General features: G+C 43.1%; 1 protein-coding gene and 1 pseudogene across 2 annotated transcripts; one reads left to right on the forward strand and one right to left on the reverse strand.

Annotated features, from left to right (window-relative positions):
- LOC120644077 (calmodulin-interacting protein 111-like) lies at positions 1-6,608 on the reverse strand. Of its 2 annotated transcripts, none has more exons than XM_039920628.1 (10): positions 6,268-6,608; positions 5,646-5,807; positions 4,819-5,561; positions 4,543-4,732; positions 2,413-2,620; positions 1,613-1,977; positions 1,072-1,498; positions 630-710; positions 352-542; positions 1-250 (listed from the first exon to the last, which is right to left on the reverse strand). In XM_039920628.1, exons 1-10 carry the CDS (start codon positions 6,565-6,567, stop codon positions 110-112), a joined length of 2,808 nt encoding a protein of 935 aa, XP_039776562.1. In that variant the 5' UTR covers positions 6,568-6,608; the 3' UTR covers positions 1-109. The 2 variants fall into 2 exon arrangements, 1 of the variants encoding a protein (XP_039776562.1); XR_005663386.1 differs by having other exon boundaries at positions 141-250; positions 352-477; positions 6,268-6,597.
- Positions 6,609-13,121: 6,513 nt separating this feature from the next.
- On the forward strand, positions 13,122-18,378 carry LOC120644075 (annotated as a pseudogene).
- Positions 18,379-19,112: the final 734 nt, after the last annotated feature.

Raw genomic sequence — 19,112 nt, forward strand, 5'->3', positions numbered from 1 at the left:
TACAACATTACTTTTTTTTAGAGCATTTTTACAAAACAATTCTTGTGGTTGCATTTTTACACCTAACAATCTTCTAGGGTAACAAAAAAAAATGATGGCAGGTTCAATACTAAGTTCCCTGTGTTGAGCCATCCACAAACCTGCGGAAACCCTCTGCGAGTTTCTGGTAAAACTTGAGATCAGACGGCTTTACTTTCCTGATGGCGAACTCGAAATGCCTCATTGATACTTCTTCAATGTGGAAGCTCTCCTGTTGAATGGAAACAGGGTAGTTTATCAGCAAACTCCAGCTACAAGTAGCGAATATACACACGCTCGTGTCACCAGAGCAGGGAAGGATTAGTAGCATACATCAAGTGCCGCGACGGCCGCTTCCCTGCAGACAAGCTTTATGTCCGCGCCGGTGTAGCCTTCTGTGAGTCTAGCAAGTTCCTTCAGATCCACGTCAGGACCGCATGGTATGCTGCGTGTATGAATCTGGAAAATATCTGTGCGGTCAGCTTCATCCGGCAGTTGCACATCGAGCAGCCGATCAAAACGACCTAGAGCATCCGCAAAAAGTCAGACCAAATGAGCAAAGGAATCAGTAAAATGCATTTAAACCAAAAAAAAAAAGACCCAATGAACACCTGGTCTTGTAAGTGCTGGATCAATTTTGTCAGGACGATTTGTAGCTCCAATAACAGTGACACCAATTCTTTGGTCCAAACCTATTGTCACAATAGAAAATTATGCATCATCAAAATATAGAGACCAACAGGATATTGTAAACTAGAAAATAAGTTGGAGAGCAGGTCATCGACACATTTCAAATGTGGATGAGGACATGCAAATGGTTAAGGCTCCAGTAGAATAACCATTGACCCGAGACATCAAAATCTGATATCTGATATTTGGTTTATGAGTCAACAAAATACAGTACTGTTATTTGGCAACCTCTAATCACAAATTAACACACTTTAGTGGCTAATGTTAGTGAAGAGATAAGCTGATTCATATATGCCCTAAGGCAAATTTATACAGACATAAGGCATCAAAAGAGGAATTTCCTTATCAATTGATAAAACTCACCATCCATCTCCACAAGCAACTGACTGAGTACCCTATCAGCAACAGATGTTCCATCATTTTCATGCCCACGAGTTACTGCAAGTCCATCTATCTCATCAAAGAATATTATCGCCGGTGCATTAGCCCTAGCCTTAGCAAATAGCGATCTCACTGCTTTTTCAGAGTCACCCACCCATTTGCTGAAAAGCTCAGGACCCTTAACTGCAAGAAAGTTCAATTTTGCTTCAGAAGCTGCAGCACGAGCCATCAAGGTCTTGCTGCAACCTGGTGGTCCCATCATTAGCACTCCTTTGGGGGGTTTGACCCCTAAATTTGCAAATGCTTCTGGGCATTTCTGTGGCAAATTGATGGCTTCAATTAGCTGCTGCTTGACACCGCCTTGACCACCAACATCTTCCCAACGCACCTTTGGAAGCTCAAGCATCACCTGCAAAGAATGTAGTTGAGTAATTGCCATTGTTTTTCCACGAGTCACAAGTATATATAGGAACTATCATGATAGAAGCAAACAGTTACAGCCTTGGGTGGATAGAATTGATACCTCGCGCATTGCACTAGGTCGAACTTTCGTTTTAGCCTTCTTAAAGTCCTCACTGTTTACAGACAGTGCTTTTTCATCTGTCTCACCATAAGACTTGCTACTTTTTGTGTTAGTATTTGTGCAGGGGGCATCATCCAATGACATGGCCGAGAAAGATGCCGGTAATGTGTTACTTGAATTTTCTTTTAGGATATAACGGCGAAGAGCACAGAATGCTGCCTCATTGCATAGTGCAGCTAGATCGGCACCCACAAATCCATGGGCCTCTTGAGCAATAGACTCAAGTTCCTCATCATCGAGGGAGTGTCGAACTCCAATTAAAAGGTGCTGAAGTATGTCCAACCTCTGTCCTGGAGACGGCACTCCTACAACCCAGTGAAAAGAAAACAAATCATGGTCAACTTGGCTTTAGACCACATTATATCATTGGACAACCATGCTAGTCCAACATGACGAAATTTAAATTTTGATAACAATTTAAGTGCAGGCCAAACTTAGTTTCAAAAAACAAGATTGGCTTAACTGGCGTTAAACACATACAAAATAAAAATGGCCGGCCCGGGATGACAGAATATACAGTACAAGGCAGCCCATTCCTCGCAAGGTAAAATTTTTGGCCAATCCTAAAGGTATGTTGCTAGTCCATAAAATCAAAAGTCAGGATTCTTGATGCATTCTGCACATCCATAAGCTATGTCTTAGTTGCAGGCATTTTAGCATTAAAAGCATGATGTATTGTGGCGCAGACTACAACCACTGCATTTTTATTTCAAAACTATATGGTCGTCAGATAATCCTACCTATCTCAATTTCCTTATCCAATCTTCCATAACGTCGAAGTGCAGAATCAATACAATCAGGACGATTAGTTGCAGCGATTAAGAGAACACGATCACTAGGGCCTATCTCATCCATCAGTTTCAACAGAGTAGCCACCATTCTAATAGATAACTCCTCGCTCCCTTCCTCCCTTGATGGAGCAATTGCATCCAATTCATCAATAAATATCTAAAAGCAACAAAGATACATGAGATAGATATGACACTGTGATGAATGGCAACATGATGGGATAAGAATTGTAACCAATACGTCAAATGCATAGTAATGCTCCTTGCTAACTAAATACATCAAACCTTAGATAATCAGTGCATGAAACTTTTAATATTTTACCTGCATTAAATTCAATGTTCCAGAAAGGATAAATGAAACACCATGGTAACAAAAGCCTGATCTAACTGGAAATAAAAGGATTTTTTTAATAAAAAAGTGTTTCAACTATGTCCATATAAATTTAGATATGCAAATTTCACAACGAAAAAACAATGAGTGAACAGGACAAGAGAGGAGATATTCCCAAGTATGAGCAGTGCAATATTAATAAAGGCAAGTTAACTTCTCTAGTAAAATTACTCAAGTATTGATGCATAAGGAGCATAGCACTAGAACAGGCTTCAACCAAATCATTACTTGTATTATGGACACGGTACATTTTGCATTAAGAACAAAGGAAAGGAAAATATATATAGTCAAGCTTAGTGGAAATTGCAACAAGTTCGGTTTCATGAATCCCAATAGAAGATACAGTTTTAAGACTTCAGATTTGCAGAGCACATCAAGATATTATGACCATAGTCACAAAGTACCAGGGTCGATTGGGTCGAGGTACGGGGTCGAGGGTCGACATTTGAAAAAAGTGTGGTACGAAGGGGGTATACCCCCTTGGAACGACGACCCAAAAATTGGTACGTGACCCAGTAGCATTTGGGTCGATGACCCGGTTCGATCCAAGAGTCGTGGATCATATCTTTAAATATACGGAAGGAAATCTGCCAGACATCGAATAGAAGACAACATAATTGGACCATACTTTCACACATTCTCAGCCCAACATCGAACTAAAGCCCACGAAAGCCCACAACCCACTCCCTAACCTAACCCTCATCCACTCCCCACGACTCTCACGCGAGCAGCCGCGAGCAGCCTCTGCCTCTCCGTCGCCACTCTCTCTCTCTCTTCCTCTCCCATCCTCCGCCGCCGGCAGCCTGCAAGTGGAGCTCCCCGCCTCCTGGCCGCCGCCTACTGGAGCTCCGACGCCTCCCGGCACGGCGTCGCCCCTGCAGCCAAGCTCCGGCGGATGGCGCAGCGTCGTCCCCCTGCGGCCAGGCTCTCCGGCCGGCGAACGGTGCGGTGGCGGCGCCGCCCCTGCGGCCAGGATCCAGCGGACGGCGGACGGAGCGCTTCCTCTTCGTCTGCATCTCGTCCCGTCTCCCGTGGACGACGGCCCATTTGTGCTTAGTCGCAGTGGGACGCCGAACCGGACAGGTTTGGGTCGTCGACCCATGTCATCCCCGACCCGCGAATTGGGGCGACGAACCCGGGTCACGGAACGCGGGATCGACCCCGAATTCTGTGACTATGATTATGACAGCTTGGGCACAACAATACAGTGTTACTCTCAAAAAAAAAAGAAGTTGCTAGTATCATTAAAATACACGGGTCACCGAAACAAGTAAAAAACACTGTTCTTTTTCTAATGCAAGGGAGAGGATTCAGCATATCCTAGGAACTACAGTAATATCTCTTGTGTGTGATAAAAAATAGTGGAAATTGCAACAAGTTCGGTTTCATGAATCACAATAGAAGATACAGTTTTAAGACTTCAGATTTGCAGAGCACATCAAGATATTATGACAGCTTGGGCACAACAATACAGTGTTACTCTCAGAAAAAAGAAGTTGCTAGTATCATTAAAATACACGGGTCACCGAAACAAGTAAAAACACTGTTCTTTTTCTAATGCAAGGGAGAGGATTCAGGATATCCTAGGAACTACAGTAATATCTCTGAAAGAAGTAGCTCGATTCGGATTTATTTTCACAGTTGGCATGACATTAATGATAAAGCAGCAGAGCAATTGAAGAAAATCTAACCACAGCAGGTGCAGCTTTCTTAGCTGAACTGAAAACATCATACAGAGATTGCTCACTTTCTCCATAATAACCAGTAATGATCTCTGGTCCGTTTATTGTAAAAAGGTTGACACCGGCATCATAGGCACAGGAAGTAGCAAGAGATGTTTTCCCTGTTCCAGGTGGACCATAAAGAAGAATACCTTTGTATCTGAAAAAAATCAGCATATTACAAAATTGAAACAATGGATTTTATGGCTGAAATTTGGGGGAAGTGTATATCTTTTTACACAGTACCTTGGCAAACCAATTTGATCAGCCAGTGAAAACGAAATTATTCCTTTAATTGTTTCTGACTCTTTAGATAACCCACCTAGCATTGGAGCATGATCTGGCTTATCTGAGTCAAGTTTCTCAGTGCAGACTGACTCAGAAAGATGCACTTTTGTGGTTCTACCAACAAGGATTGAAATTAGGGTTCCCCCCAAGTTAGATGAATCTTCTGCATTAGGCAGTGTACTCCCTTTCTCACACAAGTCAAATTCTGCTCCCATCACCACAAACAAGGACAATTTCCCGCACATTGAGAGAGGAACAAAGTTCCCTTTTAGTAAGTATCTACCATTAAGCCACCGTGTAGCTGACATCTGCAATAACTCATTAACTTTCTCATCTGCTAATGCTGCTCTCGCAGTGGTTGGATCCAAGAACATCGAGGATCCACTGTTGGATGCAAAGTAATGGGATTCCTTTCCATGCAATGGAGTAGAAGGCATCTTCTTAGGTGTCTCCACAACCATTCCATTTCTTTCAGAACAGCTGTCAGACACTCTTTCAATGCCACTAGAAGGCCTAACACCAGGTGGAACCAGGCTAAGATAAAGATTCTTACATTTCAATACCCGTAAAGTATCGACATCATCACTATGATTTGGGGTCTGCTGTGTACACAATGGACTAACAAACAACGATCGACCTACTGAAGGGTATCCCAAAACACATGCAAGATCCCAAGAGAGCTTGATGCTGTTCTTTTGAACCTAGCAAGACAACCCAGCAAACAATGTCCACAGTTTGTTACTCTCAGCATGGACACCAGTAGAAGCAAAGTAGAATAGGCATACCTCACGCGAAGGGAAAACTGTGGCAACCACAAAGTTCCGCCCAGCTTCACCATACAGAAGATCATTGTCCACATCAAGATCAAAGGATCTGCTGCACTCATCAAATAAATCGTATAGTGGAAATCCATCTAATTGGTCGCTGCTAGAAGAAATTAGTGACACCTGCAAACAAGGGAACACACCTCAGCTTAGTCATTCAAAAGAAAGAGATACAAGCAGGTAACTGGTATGTTTGTCCTTGAGCGTAACTATGAAGTTGCTTTCATGATCAGGAATTCAGGTTATTCAGTACAATACCGTGCGCATTTATGTACAATTCTTTTGCTTTCATGTTATGCGCATTTCAATTCAGTTTATTTACAGTACACACGCTGCTTGGAATTGCAGCGAATTGCTAAAATGTCAGTCAAATTGGAGCCCCCAGTCACAACACGAATACAAGTTTGAGCAGCAAGGTCCGATTGCATGAACCGATTCTAGCTGTGTCGATACTTGAACAGTTGAACTGGTTGTAGCTGTGTCTAAGGTAGAGTAGTTCACAGAAACAATTTGCAGAAACAGACAGTTCAAAGGTGAGGGAACTAAGGCAGAGGCGCAAAAGGGGAGCAAGGCAGGAGCTTACGGAGACGAGGCACCCGGGCCGCATCCCGGCGCCGACCATAGCGGCCTCGGAGAGCCAGAGCCTCCCCAAGCCGGTGCCGCTCCCGCTCCTCGGGGCCAGTTCGGCGACTGCGCCGACGAAGCAGCCGTCGCCGCCGCGCGACACGAGCGCCGGGAACTGCGCTGCAGCGGCGGCGGCGATAGACGGGAGGTCGACGCCTCCCTCACCGTCGCTGGGGTCACGGGAGGAGGGGGTGCGGGGGGGCGGGTGCGGCGACGCCGCCGGCTGCTGCGGCCTCCTCTTGGCCTTGGAAGGAGGCATGGCGGCGGCGACTGGCGCGAAGGGTTTTGTGCTTACTAAATTGGCTGGAAAACAAAGCATGCGCACGCCGGCGAACCTCTAAACCCTGGCTGGAAGCCGTCGGGTCGGCTCGACGCGAAGGGGTCCAGTTCGGCCCTTGGGCCCAAATGGGCCGGCCCTGGGAGTGGGTGCTAAATGGGCTGATTCAGGATTGGTTGCATTCTCTTTGGTCCAAATCTCGTAAAGTCCAACTAGTGCACGTGCGTCCCCTCAAAAAAAAAAACTAGTGCACGTGCGAAATGTATGTATTTAAAAATAATGATACACGTGTTATGTTTATGGAACACTCATAATAGTATTAAATTTTTTACTATCTGACTATTCGTCTATTTATTGTTATTTAACTTCTCAAAACTAAGCCTACATGAATTCATTATCGCTAATTGTTGTGCGCATCTGGATCCCAAGATAATTATAAACTTAAGTTCTTTGCCTTTCTGGAGTAAAACCAGTATTGATTATTAGTATACCAAATTTTTTGTAACTTTAGATGTGAAGGACCATCAATGTTTAAACAAGTACCATCTGTTTGTGCAAATAAGTTCTTTCAATTACGGTTGTGATGTGCATTGGCCACTATTTGCATTTGTTTCGTGCTAAAAACATGCTTTTTCATGAAAGGGCATCAATTACTTGATATGTGTAACTAAATAACAGCAGATTGTTGAAAAATATGATTTTCTATGTTGCAGCTAGAATTCCATTTTACTAATTCACATTAGTTGAAGAAAAGGTTCCCTAGAATCTAGCAATTATAAAGATGTATGCTCATCAAACACTGATGCATTAAAGCTACCAATTATTATGTGATAAGTTGTTTAAAAAACATTGATGCTATTATTTTGCTCACACATGGAGGATATAGTTACTGAAACTACTCTAAACAAGGACTGAAACTCCTGAAACCTGAAATACATTTTACAATTATATATGCTAAAGTGAACCATCTTCATCTTTGTTTAGGAATTGTGGCTCAGGCTCTGCAATTTGATTCGAGCCGAGAGAAATACTCTGGTCTTTTTGTGGTGCGCAGCGTGCCAACGTTTCAGCTTAACAAAAGGATGGAGAAATAGAAGAACTACATGTTCTGGAGTAGGCTACTGGCATAGAGGGTGGGTTCGTGACATCAGAGGTGCTTTAACAGTTCAGATATATAGATCTTGATGGAGTAGCTGCTTGCCCGCTTTACGACCAGGAACAGGAAACAGCCCAGCATCTCCGTCGCACCTGTGTGTTCACCCGGCAATGCTGGTCGCTAATCTCTCAACACCTGAATTTGGTCATTGCCGGGCCTGCCACCTCGACAACCGTTTTTTCAGCATGGTGGAGCACAACTATCAAATCTGTGCCTAAAGATCATCGCAGGGGTCTGAACTCCCTCATCATCCTGGTCACATGGGAGGTCTGGAAGCACTGCAACGCTTGTGTGTTGGAGGGTGCTCGACCAAGTCTTCAGTTGCTAGCTCCTCCAGACAGTGTCTAGTGAGTGTGTTCTTTGGTGCATGATAGGAGCATCCAAGCTCAAGGAGTTCTTCGATAGGTTGATGCACCCAACACCTTAGGTCCTGGGGGTGTGGTCATGGGTTGTTTTATTGTAAGAGTCGACCTAGTGGTGTGAGTTGTATGGAGTACAGGGGTTGTCTAACACTCTAACCTCTGTACTCATTCCTTTCTTCTATCTTAAATGAAATGACATGCAGTCCTCCTGCGCCGTTCGAGAAAAAAAGGCTACTGGCAGTGATAGATTGAGCGAGTGATCATTGGATCATATGTTTCTTTTCCGTGGAGAAGGCTACTGGCAGTGATTGAGTTAGTGATAATCGGATCATGTGTTTCTTTTCTGTGCAGATAGCTATTGTGGTAGGATAATGACTATGATTGAATGATCAGCTAAATCAAACATGGATTTCTACCCCACTGTAGAACGAATTGCTATGGTGAATAAATAAAGTACTACTGTCCTTCAAAAAAGTTTGCCTTTTATTTCAGAGTTTTCTAATCAAATAGGTTAGTAATGCAGCTCGAGTAGTGCAAGATGACCGTAACTTATTCAGTGTCTTCGTGGCCTCTCCTAATGGTTTGTATTAGAATTCTACCTCCATTATTGCTTACTTCATCAGATTGAGAGGCTCATTTTGCTCAGCACATTCCGAAAGTGGTCAGAAGTTAAGAGCAACTCCAGTAGACTCTCTAAATAAGCTCTCATCTCAAATTTGGTGGGTGGACTAAAGAAACTACACTCCAGCCTTGAAACCATAAGCTAGCTCAGAGGATTCTATTAGTTAACTGTTAAATATGTCACCATGGGATATTTATGATGGTATGTGGTTGCTGCAAACATTGATGTAAGATAAAGTTGCTGCTGGTACTTATGCATTTTCAGCATCAAAACATCGAAGCTCGTACCAATCTGAAGTCGTCGTCCATTCATTCTTGCCGTGCCTTACTTTGGTGTGTTATGCTACTGAGTTGTAAAAAATGTGGGTATGAATTAGCAATTCTTTCTTGTGGTGTATGGTACTGATGCTGCTACATGAGATGACCATGCGTAGACAATGCACATCTGATCTTCGTATGTGCAGAGAAGACTTGTATGTTTGACTAAGTTTATATGGACAAAAACAATAGTACAGCTCTGTATGGTACGTCTCAATTCTATGGTACTAGTAGTCTTGTTGAAAATGACAAGCACATAGTCCCTAAACATTCGCGACCAGTCCATTGGTGTAGTGTTCCAAGGCTCTCTCTTTCGGTTCCTAGACCGAAGTGCGGATCGCTTTTGGATGACCAGACGGTTTCGTGGTCTCCTCAGAGCAGGGTAGAACAGATCAACATGGATTTGAGATCTTAATTGTTAAGCTAGAGCCAAAAGCACTTGCTCTGTACTCTCTGCTTTTACACGGTGATAGCTGCTGCTGCTTCTTCTGTCTCCTAAGTCCTAAATAAGCAACAAAAAAAAGCAAACAGCAAATCGGCAACACACTCTTTCATTGGCTGGATTGTCTGTGGACTTGTGGAGTCCATGGCTCCGATCCACGCTACATCATCATATAATTGATATCTAAAGTCCAGACCATACTCTGGATGCATACAACCCACCTATCAGAGCTTGTTGCTTTCATGTGGGGTTTGTTGAATGATGTATTTTCATGGGATTTGCTGAGAGGTACGGTGTTCTTTTTTTTTCTGGCATAAAGTTTTCAGCAGTTCTCTCGTCTGAACAAATGCTCCATGGAGGTACAAGTAGCCAAACACATGGGTTTGATCCTTTTGGGAGCTAGTTGCTGGTCAGTCTTCGGATGAGTAGGAATGGTCGAGTGAGTGCTCAGAGGTTTCGTAGTTTCCAATCCTTTCACAGTTGATTACCGTACGGTTTCATCTTTGCAGGATTTCTGTAATATGTTGAGCAACGAGATGATGTCATGGAGAAGATGGAAATGAAATATGTGAAGTCAAATGCTTCACACACACACACACTCTTTGCTCAAATCAGATACAATTTTGTTATTCTTGGTGAGGATATCTCTGCCCCCTTTTGAAATGGCAAAATTGGCATTTTGGTCCCTCAACTTTGAGCCGAGGGTCAAGTTCATCCCTCTACTTTCATATTGGCCAAAATGGTCCTTCAACTTTCATTTTAGGTCAAACTCATCCTTTATGCAAAATGTTCTCTTTACTCGTGTCTTCTTCCCCTTCTAAATTCCTCGACAGTTTATTAATACTAAAAGAATATTTAGCTATGCAAGCCAATGTAGTGGCACGAGCATCAATGCATTTAGGAGCTGAACATCACAAGTGTAAAATTTGAAACATAGAACTTTATTTATCCCTCCATCGCATTGTATGTGAAGAGTGGAAATTTAGGAGGGGAAGAAGAAGCCAACGGTAAAAAGGACTTTTTGCATTTACCTCATGTTATTATGGAGTATATTATCAGCATAAGGATGGGTATGACCCTAAAATGAAAGTTGAGGGACTATATTGGCCAATTTGAAAGTACATGGACGACTTTAACTCTTGCAATAAAGTTGGGGGACTAAAATGACTATTTTGTCTTTTGAAACCGATGCAGAGGTTTGCTTCCTTTGGATGTCAACACGGATGGTGTTTTGGTTGCAGATGCAAGTAGGGGCGGATCCAGTGGTGGGTCTGGAGGGGCTCGAGCCCCTCCTACTGCTGGAAATCCCATTGAGCCCCCCCCCCCCCCCTACGCCCCTCCTACAAATTTGAGGAAAAAAATTGAGAGAAAGGGAGGACGGAGGAGGAAGAAGAGGAGGAGGAGAGCCCCTCCTCGACTCAGTCATGCCTCCTCCACTCGGTGCAAGGTGTGTATCTGGAGATGGCTGATGAATGAAGTGATCACCACCACCTCTTGCACCTTGAACTCGCGATGAAGTGATCACCACCACCACCACTTGCAAGAGATGTGCAAACTGCTGCTTTTTAATTGCTGTGTACCGTGAACTCCAAAATTGCTCACACGGCTGATAGAGAATCGGCTAAAGATATTCCTCGGGCGTCTACTCACCAACCACGGCATGTTTGTTTTTATAACTTTTATACTTCTATCTGAAGTGGCCGGCCGGAGGAGTGGCGATTGCAAGTGCAGGCCTAGCTACAGCTTACAATCCAAAAGGACGCGCGCAAATAAGCAACTTGTAACCAATGTTTAAAGTAGTGGAACGCCCGCAATCCAAAATATCACTTATTTGTGGCTAAAGGGAGTATATGCAATGGTTTCTTTTGCCTCACCAGTATGGGAAAATAAAGGAGTTATGAGAGTAACTATTAAATACTCTATGCATTCTTAAAGTAAGGTTTTTTTAATTTTGTACTAAATCAAATTTTCATAAAAAAAATTAGGGCTTAACTAGCGCCGGACGTCCAATGGGGCTCCTCCCATCGGACGCCCGCCCTAACATCAGCTGATGTTGCATCCAACATCAAAAGAAAATTGTAACATTGAAAAACAACATTCGCAATATTTAAAAGCAACGATCACATATTCAAAAACAACGTTCGCAACATCGAAAAATCATGCACCAAAAAAACACAAAAAACCTCATCATCCCCCGGTGGCTCACCTCCCATCGCAACATACAACGATGTTGCATGCAACATCATTCATGGTATGTAATATTGCAACATCGGTAGTCTCATCGCAACATGAAAAAAGAATACATAAAACATCAGCAAATATTGTTTGCAACATTGAAAAAAAAATAATGTTACATCTCTAACATTGCAACATGGAGAAACAAGGAACGCAACATCTAAAAAAGCAATTTGCAACATAGAAGCACTAAACATGTATTTGCTTGTCTTCCTCCGACTTTCACTTGCTTCTGCTGCACCTCCCCGCTGAGCTCACCTTGCACCTCCCCGTCGGTCCCTACCCCAGCAGCACCGCCGGCCGGGCCGCCGCCAACCGGATCTGGGGTGCTCCATGGCGCCGGCGGCGGATCCAGCCCAGATCTCACGGCGCCGTTGCACGAGGCGGCCGGGGGCGGAGGGTGGCGCGAGGGGAAGCCTGGCACAGCGTCGGGCGCGTGGGGCGAGCCGGCGACGGGTGGAGCCACAACGCGCGAGGGGGCGACAGTCGACGCGAACCCGACGGTGCGCGAGGGGGGCGGCGGGCCGGCGACAGCGACGGCGAGCGGGGGGGAGGGGGGAGAAGGGGAGGAGGAAAGATGAGAGAGTGGGGAGGAAGAGAGAAATGAGGAAGGAGGCGTCCAATGCGTGAGATGCCCTATATGTAGGATTACCAAAAAAAATTATTGATGTTAATAGAATTTTTTATAAAACTAAAATGACAAAAAAATTTCAACAGAGGTGGAAGGGCCAGGCCAGTCATCCCATGACACATAACTTTATGTGACTTTTTAAGGATTAGTTGGGATGGTATTATTTGAAGATATACTCTTTATGGTTTAAAATACATGAATATTATAGTATTCTGCCACATGAATTTTTTTAAACGCGGACCACAATATTAAAAAAAGTTTCTTAGATTAACACTACTGTAAGGTAAGATTTGCCATGAGAAGCAAAATATTTAATTAATATTCTTTAAAATGCCATACTTTTAAGGAAACTATTGATCAAAGATTTTCTCGTGATCACGTCGATATCCTAAACTATATACTCCCTCTGTCCCAAAATATAAGTATTTTCAGATTTGGTCAAAGTCAAATTTATTTTAACTTTGACCATCAATATTTTTATGAATGAATTACTTTAAATATAAACACTTATATATTATGGTAATTGCTTTCATAATGAATCTATTAATGCTATTTTTATTTTATAGATCTTTATAAATTATTTACTAATTATAGTCAAAGTTGAATAAATTTGACTTTGACTAAATAATCTAGAAATGCTTATATTATAGGACGGAGGGAGTACTGTGTTTCTGAATCAGTGGGAGTTGAACCATTCCTTTCTCAGCAGCTGGGCAAAATCACCATCTTCCATGATTGCAGGCGACTTCAGAGGCAAGTCGATGAGGGACCACCAACCACAAGTATCAGTGTCAAGGACTAAACTGAAGTGGACGGGAGGGGGTACCAGCAAACCCGGGGAAGGTGCAACTGCGCCAGTGGTATTTGCTGACGCCTCATCGGTGCTCGCCGTTGCTCCAGCGCTGGTGGTGCTTTCCTCATTTCCTGGCGTGCCTGTGTTTCCTTAAGCTTCGTCAGCAGGGAAAAGAAAACGGTAATAACTTGCAGGCTCTACTCCTCATCTTTAACTTCGTTTTCTTTTCGCACCAATCCATTGTTAACTGCTTATATACCCTGTCATACCTGCCATGCCTATGCGGCTATGCAAGAGCCGTGCTAGCAAGCAGCAACAAACACTGGAGAAGCTTTCTTGTTTAATTGTTTCAGTGGCCAATTTCTTTTTCTTGTGTCAGTAGATGGCCTATTTTGATGACCTCCTATATGTACGGTCACTAAAAAGATTACTATAGAAAAAGAACCCAAAATATGGTCCATGGCGATAATGGACGGCTGGATATGCATACCAACTGTTTGAAGAAATGCTAGAGTGTTTGCCAGTTGCCTCTCATGGGCTCTTCCTTGCTGATTTCACTCAATTCTATTGTTCACAAATGCAAATCTTTGACCTGATCAAAGAGTTTTTTTTCTATGGTTTTTTTGACGAAGAAAAGACTTTGCCATGGGAATCCTGAAGACCTGAACCTTATTGATGTAAACACTGCAGGTGACAAGCTGCTATCTCCGCATAGAAGTGAATAGTGTGCTACACGTTTCTTTTTGGACGAATGTATACACACTTCTTGAGGTCTTGGCAATGCAAGCAGGTCGGCAACATACCCACCAGATGAAAGTTACAGCCAGCATGGGCCCCGTATTGATATCACTTATGGTAAGACGTAAGTTGATGGATAAAATAAGAGAAAACAAGCAATAAGAGCCTTCAGCTTCAATTGCCTTGCAAGTTTGCAACAAATATTCAAACTTTTTCTGATATATATTGTTCACACTTGCAAGTTGCAATGAAAAGATGTCTGTCAATTGAAAATATTTGTGGAATTTAGGCCATGATAGGGATGTCTGTAAGGAAAATGGCCCTCATAGGCTATTGCTTTTTGTTTCGGTGATTAAGTGACAACATGATTATTAGGACTAATGATCATTGGGAAATGACCATTTTGTTCCCAACCAACCAACGAAGATGGTCATTGGGAAGAAAATGTGTCTTTCGCACTGGAGAAACCATAGTTGACATCTAAATAGCATGACCTAGTTTATGTTTTGTCAAAGTAGTAGAAGTCATAGGTTAAGGTTTTAAGTTTGTCTAATTCACCCCCTCCCTCTCTTTAGCCTCTTAGACTATACGAGCACTGATTCCTTTAAATGGCAATGGCATCTCAAGCTTCATCAAACTGCCTCCCACTTTTCCAGTATTTAATTTCCTACCTTCTTCCATGATAGACTGATCGGCAGTTAATTGCAATATTTTCTCCAGGAGCATAAGTTCTGAAACCACTCCATCAAAAGAGATTCGGTGGGAATCCTTCTGTTTTGTTGTTTTAGCAGTATGGGAACGGTTTTAGATGCTCTCACTTCGAAATTCCTTTCAAAGCTTGGTGAAATTATCCAGGATGAGGTTGTGATGACATGTAGAGTGAAAAAGGATATCAAGAGGCTCAAGATAAATCTGGAGCATTTCGCTGCTGTTCGTGAGGATGCTGAAGCTCTAGCCATTGAAGATGGAGGGACAGCATTATGGTGGCAGAACATAACCGATGTTATGTTTGATGTGGATGATGTCATAGATTATTTCATGGCTCATTCACCGAAGCCTTCACCGCCACCTAGATCGGTACGATGTGATCAGTTCCTTTTCTCATGTTTGGTAAATGCTTCATTTGATCATAAGGTTGCTAAAAGAATTAAGGACATAAATGGAAAGCTTAGTGAAATTAAAATGAACAGAGATATGTTCAGCTTGGACATAGGAAATCGTCAACAGTTCCAAGTAACAGATGTCGATAGAAGTCAGACATGTTCCATAGATGAACTGGAGGTTGTTGGAAGAGATATTAAACAGGCTGCAGATGAGTTGGTCAAAATGATTGTAAGTACCTGCTATGAGAACAGATCAACTGTTTTTGGGATTCAGGGGATGGGCGGCATTGGTAAGACAACATTAGCCCAGAAGATATTTAATGACCAGAGGATAAGGGAGAAATTTCAAGTTCATATATGGCTGTGTATTTCTCAGAGCTACACAGAGATTGGTTTGATAAGGCAAGCAATTAGAATGGCTGGAGCAACATGTGATCAACTTGAGACAAAGACCGAACTTCTTCCACATCTCATGGATACAATCAGAGGAAAGAATGTATTTCTTGTGTTGGATGATGTGTGGAAATCTGATGTTTGGATTGATCTTCTTCGATTGCCTTTTGAAAGAGGCTTGAAATCCCGTATCCTTGTCACCACAAGACACCTAGATGTTTTAGCAGAAATGCATGCAGCATATGCTCATAAAGTAAACAAAATGAATGATCGTGATGGCCTAGAACTGCTTATGAAGAAGTCCTTTAGACCATATGAACAAACAAGTGATTTTAGTGATGTTGGGTATCAAATAGTAAAAAAATGTGATGGTCTTCCTCTAGCCATCAAGGTTGTTTCAGGTGTCCTAGCTACTAAAAGAACAAGGGGAGAATGGGAGAACATCCGAGATAGCAGATGGTCTGTTCATGGACTTCCCAAAGAACTAGGAGGTCCCCTGTACTTAAGTTATAGACACTTACCCCCACAACTTAAGCAGTGCTTTCTTTGGTGTGCTTTGTTGCCTCCGTATTTTGAGATTGTGCGTGATGATGTTGCTTACTGGTGGGTCGCTGAAGGCTTTGTAAGAAAAGAGGACAGCTATCCAATACATGAGATTGCTGAAGAGTACTACCATGAGCTAATTAGGAGGAATATTCTGCAGCCAAGGCCAGAATTTGTGGACAAAGGTGAATCCACGATGCATGATCTTTTGAGGTCACTAGGACAATATTTGACAAAGGATCACTCCTTATCCATGAATTCTGAAAATAGCAAAGCCCTACCAAATTTGCGTCGCTTAGTAATCAGTAGTGATATAGAAGAAATACCTGCTATAGAAGAGCAGAAGCACATGAGGAGCCTCCTAATTTTCAATAACAAAAATTTTGAATTAGTCAACAAGGAAATCAGAAGAATTGAGCATATCCGTGTTTTAGTTCTAACTGGAACAGGCATCCACAACATACCAGAGTCAGTGGGAAGCTTGGTACTGTTGAGGTTGCTAGATCTAAGCTTCACAAAGATTAACAACCTTCCAGAGTCCATTGGAAACCTTGTCAGTCTTGAATACCTCAGATTGTATGGTTGACATAAGTTGACCAGCCTGCCAGCTAGTTTGATGAAGCTATCTAACATAAGCTTTCTTAATCTAGAAAGGACTGCAATTGAGCATGTTCCTAGAGGAATCGAGAAGTTCCAGCAGCTCTACAACCTTAGAGGAGTCTTCGAAAGTGGTACTGGGTTCAGATTGGACGAACTACAATTTCTCCACAATATCCAACGTCTCGTTGTTTTGAAGTTAGAAAAAGCAACACCAAGGGGAGTCCTTGTGCTGAAAAAGAGTCATAATCTCAAAGAACTGACACTGTATTGCACAATGGGATCAGGTACTCATGATAGAACTCATTACCAGGCCTATGAGATTGAGAGAATTCAGCAGGTCTGTGAGATGCTTATTCCATCAGAGAGCCTGCTTTATATTTACCTCAATGGATTTCCGGGTGTAAGGTTCCCAGAATGGTTGTGTTTGGAGCCAGAGCAAAAGCTGCCAAATTTGGCTCACATGCACCTCAATGAATGCATATCATGTTCACAGCTTCCACCAGCAGGTCAGATGCCAGAACTACTTGTTCTTCATATTAGAGGTGCAGATTCAGTAGTGAATATCGGTGCAGAGCTCCTTGGCAAAGGTGTGAAAAATGCAGCAGCCTTTTTTCCAAAGCTCGAATTGCTTCACATCTTTGACATGCGTAACTTGGAAAGTTGGTCCCTCAACCCCAGTACAGAAAATTTATATGACCTGATGCCTTGCCTTAAGCGTCTTTTTCTCCTTGGTTGTCCAAAACTAAGAGCCCTCCCTGAAGATCTGGGTAGAATTGTCAATTTAAAAAGAATTCACATTGAAGGTGCTCATAATCTGGAAGAAGTTGTGAACCTTCCTTCAGTCGTGTGGCTCAAGGTCAAGAATAACAGATCTTTGAAGAGGATCTTCAATCTTTGTAAGTTGCAGGACTTGTTTGCGCAGGACTGCCCAGGACTGGATCTGGCTGACAACCTGAGCTCACTGAAATGCCTGTACATGGTTGACTGCCCGAATGCACAGCATTTCATCAAGTGTGTCTTGAAAGAAGAAGAAGAAGACGACATCCAAGTCTATGTTGCAACACTTGGTGCAGATGGCCGGGATATCTTTCCAGATGAGTCTATATATAATTAGAAAGGTGAGAAAACCATCTCAGTAAAATGACATCATTTTATTGCGATATATGTTATGATGCGTTATTTGGCGATTGATTCATACTTGTCTATTTTCTATTTTTCGTAGTTGGCAATGTTATTTTTTATCCAATTATATTAGAAGAAAAACTGGAATTACTTTTGGATTCGTTTCCTTTCCTGACTTGAGTTCTTACCCCATAAATAGTCGTATAATACAACAATTAAACTGACATCTCTTCACCTGTAACTCTTCCAATATTTTGGTGCTTACATGCTGACATCTCTTTTAAAAATATAAGTATTCATCTCTTGTGCGATTGCTCTTTTTTACTTTATCTACTGTCAGTTCTACAACTGCCAAACTAACTATCTATAAACGTGCTACTCTTCTTAAAGCACAGGACCAGATCTCAGCAAGATTATGATGGTAATGCTCAAGCTTTGGATCGATCATCGGCTTTCCGGAACCAAGTTCTCAGTGTCAGGAGAAGCTTTAGTTGTATTTTGTAGGCGAATGGGAAATTTTGGTGTTCGATCGATTTTGTTGCTCACCTCTTTATTGGCGCCTTGGTCATGTCTTTTTCTGGTGTGCCTATGGCCACTTAAGGTGTTTTTGTATTATTTGAGCGTGCGCCAATGAAGTGACCAAATTTTAAAGTTTGGCTCCGAATGCTGGTTGCAAATTTCAGCCCCTGCACCTGCAAGCGAGCTCATGGCCCTGCCTTGGCCGGAGGGGTCGGAAGGACACTGTTCAGTTAAGCTAGCATAGCATGCAGTGTTGGCGTAGAAGAGTGATACACAGGGTGATAATGGGTCATGGCCCTAGTGACTTCTTAACAGCCCAACAAGATCCTTAAATTATTTAGTTCAAAATTGAATAAGATTAGAGCCCGGCCCTTAGATTTTTTAGTTCAAAATCTGGGGCTCTTTACCGCCCCTCATACACTCGCTCGGGTTTCTTTGCCCGCCAACTATGTCAGTTTTGGAGTAGAGTGATAGAGCATCAAAAAATTTCTCCAAGGACAAGACAATGGCGTGATCAGCCATGAAAAATTGCTCGAGAAATTGCAGCATTGGTGGGAGAATAAATCAATTAATCATGCCCGCCAACCCATTTTCCCCACACGGCCTACTACAGCCGTGCAACCCGCTCGTCTCCGCCGCCCACTGACAAGCGGACCCTAACTATCAGGGGGGCACCGTGCTCCCTTCGTCCACCTTTTCACCCCCCCCCCCCCCCCCCCCCCCCCGCTCCTCTGCTTTCCGCCGCAGTGCTCCGTGACAGCACACGGAGCGCGTCTTCTGCCGGCATCCTAGTCGAGCTGACGCCACCGCCTAGCGCCGTGGTCGGCCACGGCTCAGCCGCGCGCCTCGCCCTTATCCCCGCGCGCGAAAACCCTAACGCTAGTGCCTTGGATGCGTGCCGCGTGCCCCCGCGCCGCGACCATCGCATCACTGTCGCTCCCTCGGCATCCG

Source organism: Panicum virgatum, chromosome 8K (assembly GCF_016808335.1).
Source record: "Panicum virgatum strain AP13 chromosome 8K, P.virgatum_v5, whole genome shotgun sequence".
NCBI lineage: Eukaryota > Viridiplantae > Streptophyta > Magnoliopsida > Poales > Poaceae > Panicum > Panicum virgatum.

Bases quoted from the DNA above. Each gene is read 5' to 3' on its own strand.
- LOC120644077 (XM_039920628.1), bottom strand. From the start codon at position 6,567: ATGCCTCCTTCCAAGGCCAAGAGGAGGCCGCAGCAGCCGGCGGCGTCG. The intron at 4,733-4,818 runs GTACTGTGTAAA...GATTTTTTTCAG, and splicing joins GATCAAATTGGTTTGCCAAG to ATACAAAGGTATTCTTCTTT. The intron at 1,499-1,612 runs GTATCAATTCTA...CATTCTTTGCAG, and splicing joins GACCTAGTGCAATGCGCGAG to GTGATGCTTGAGCTTCCAAA.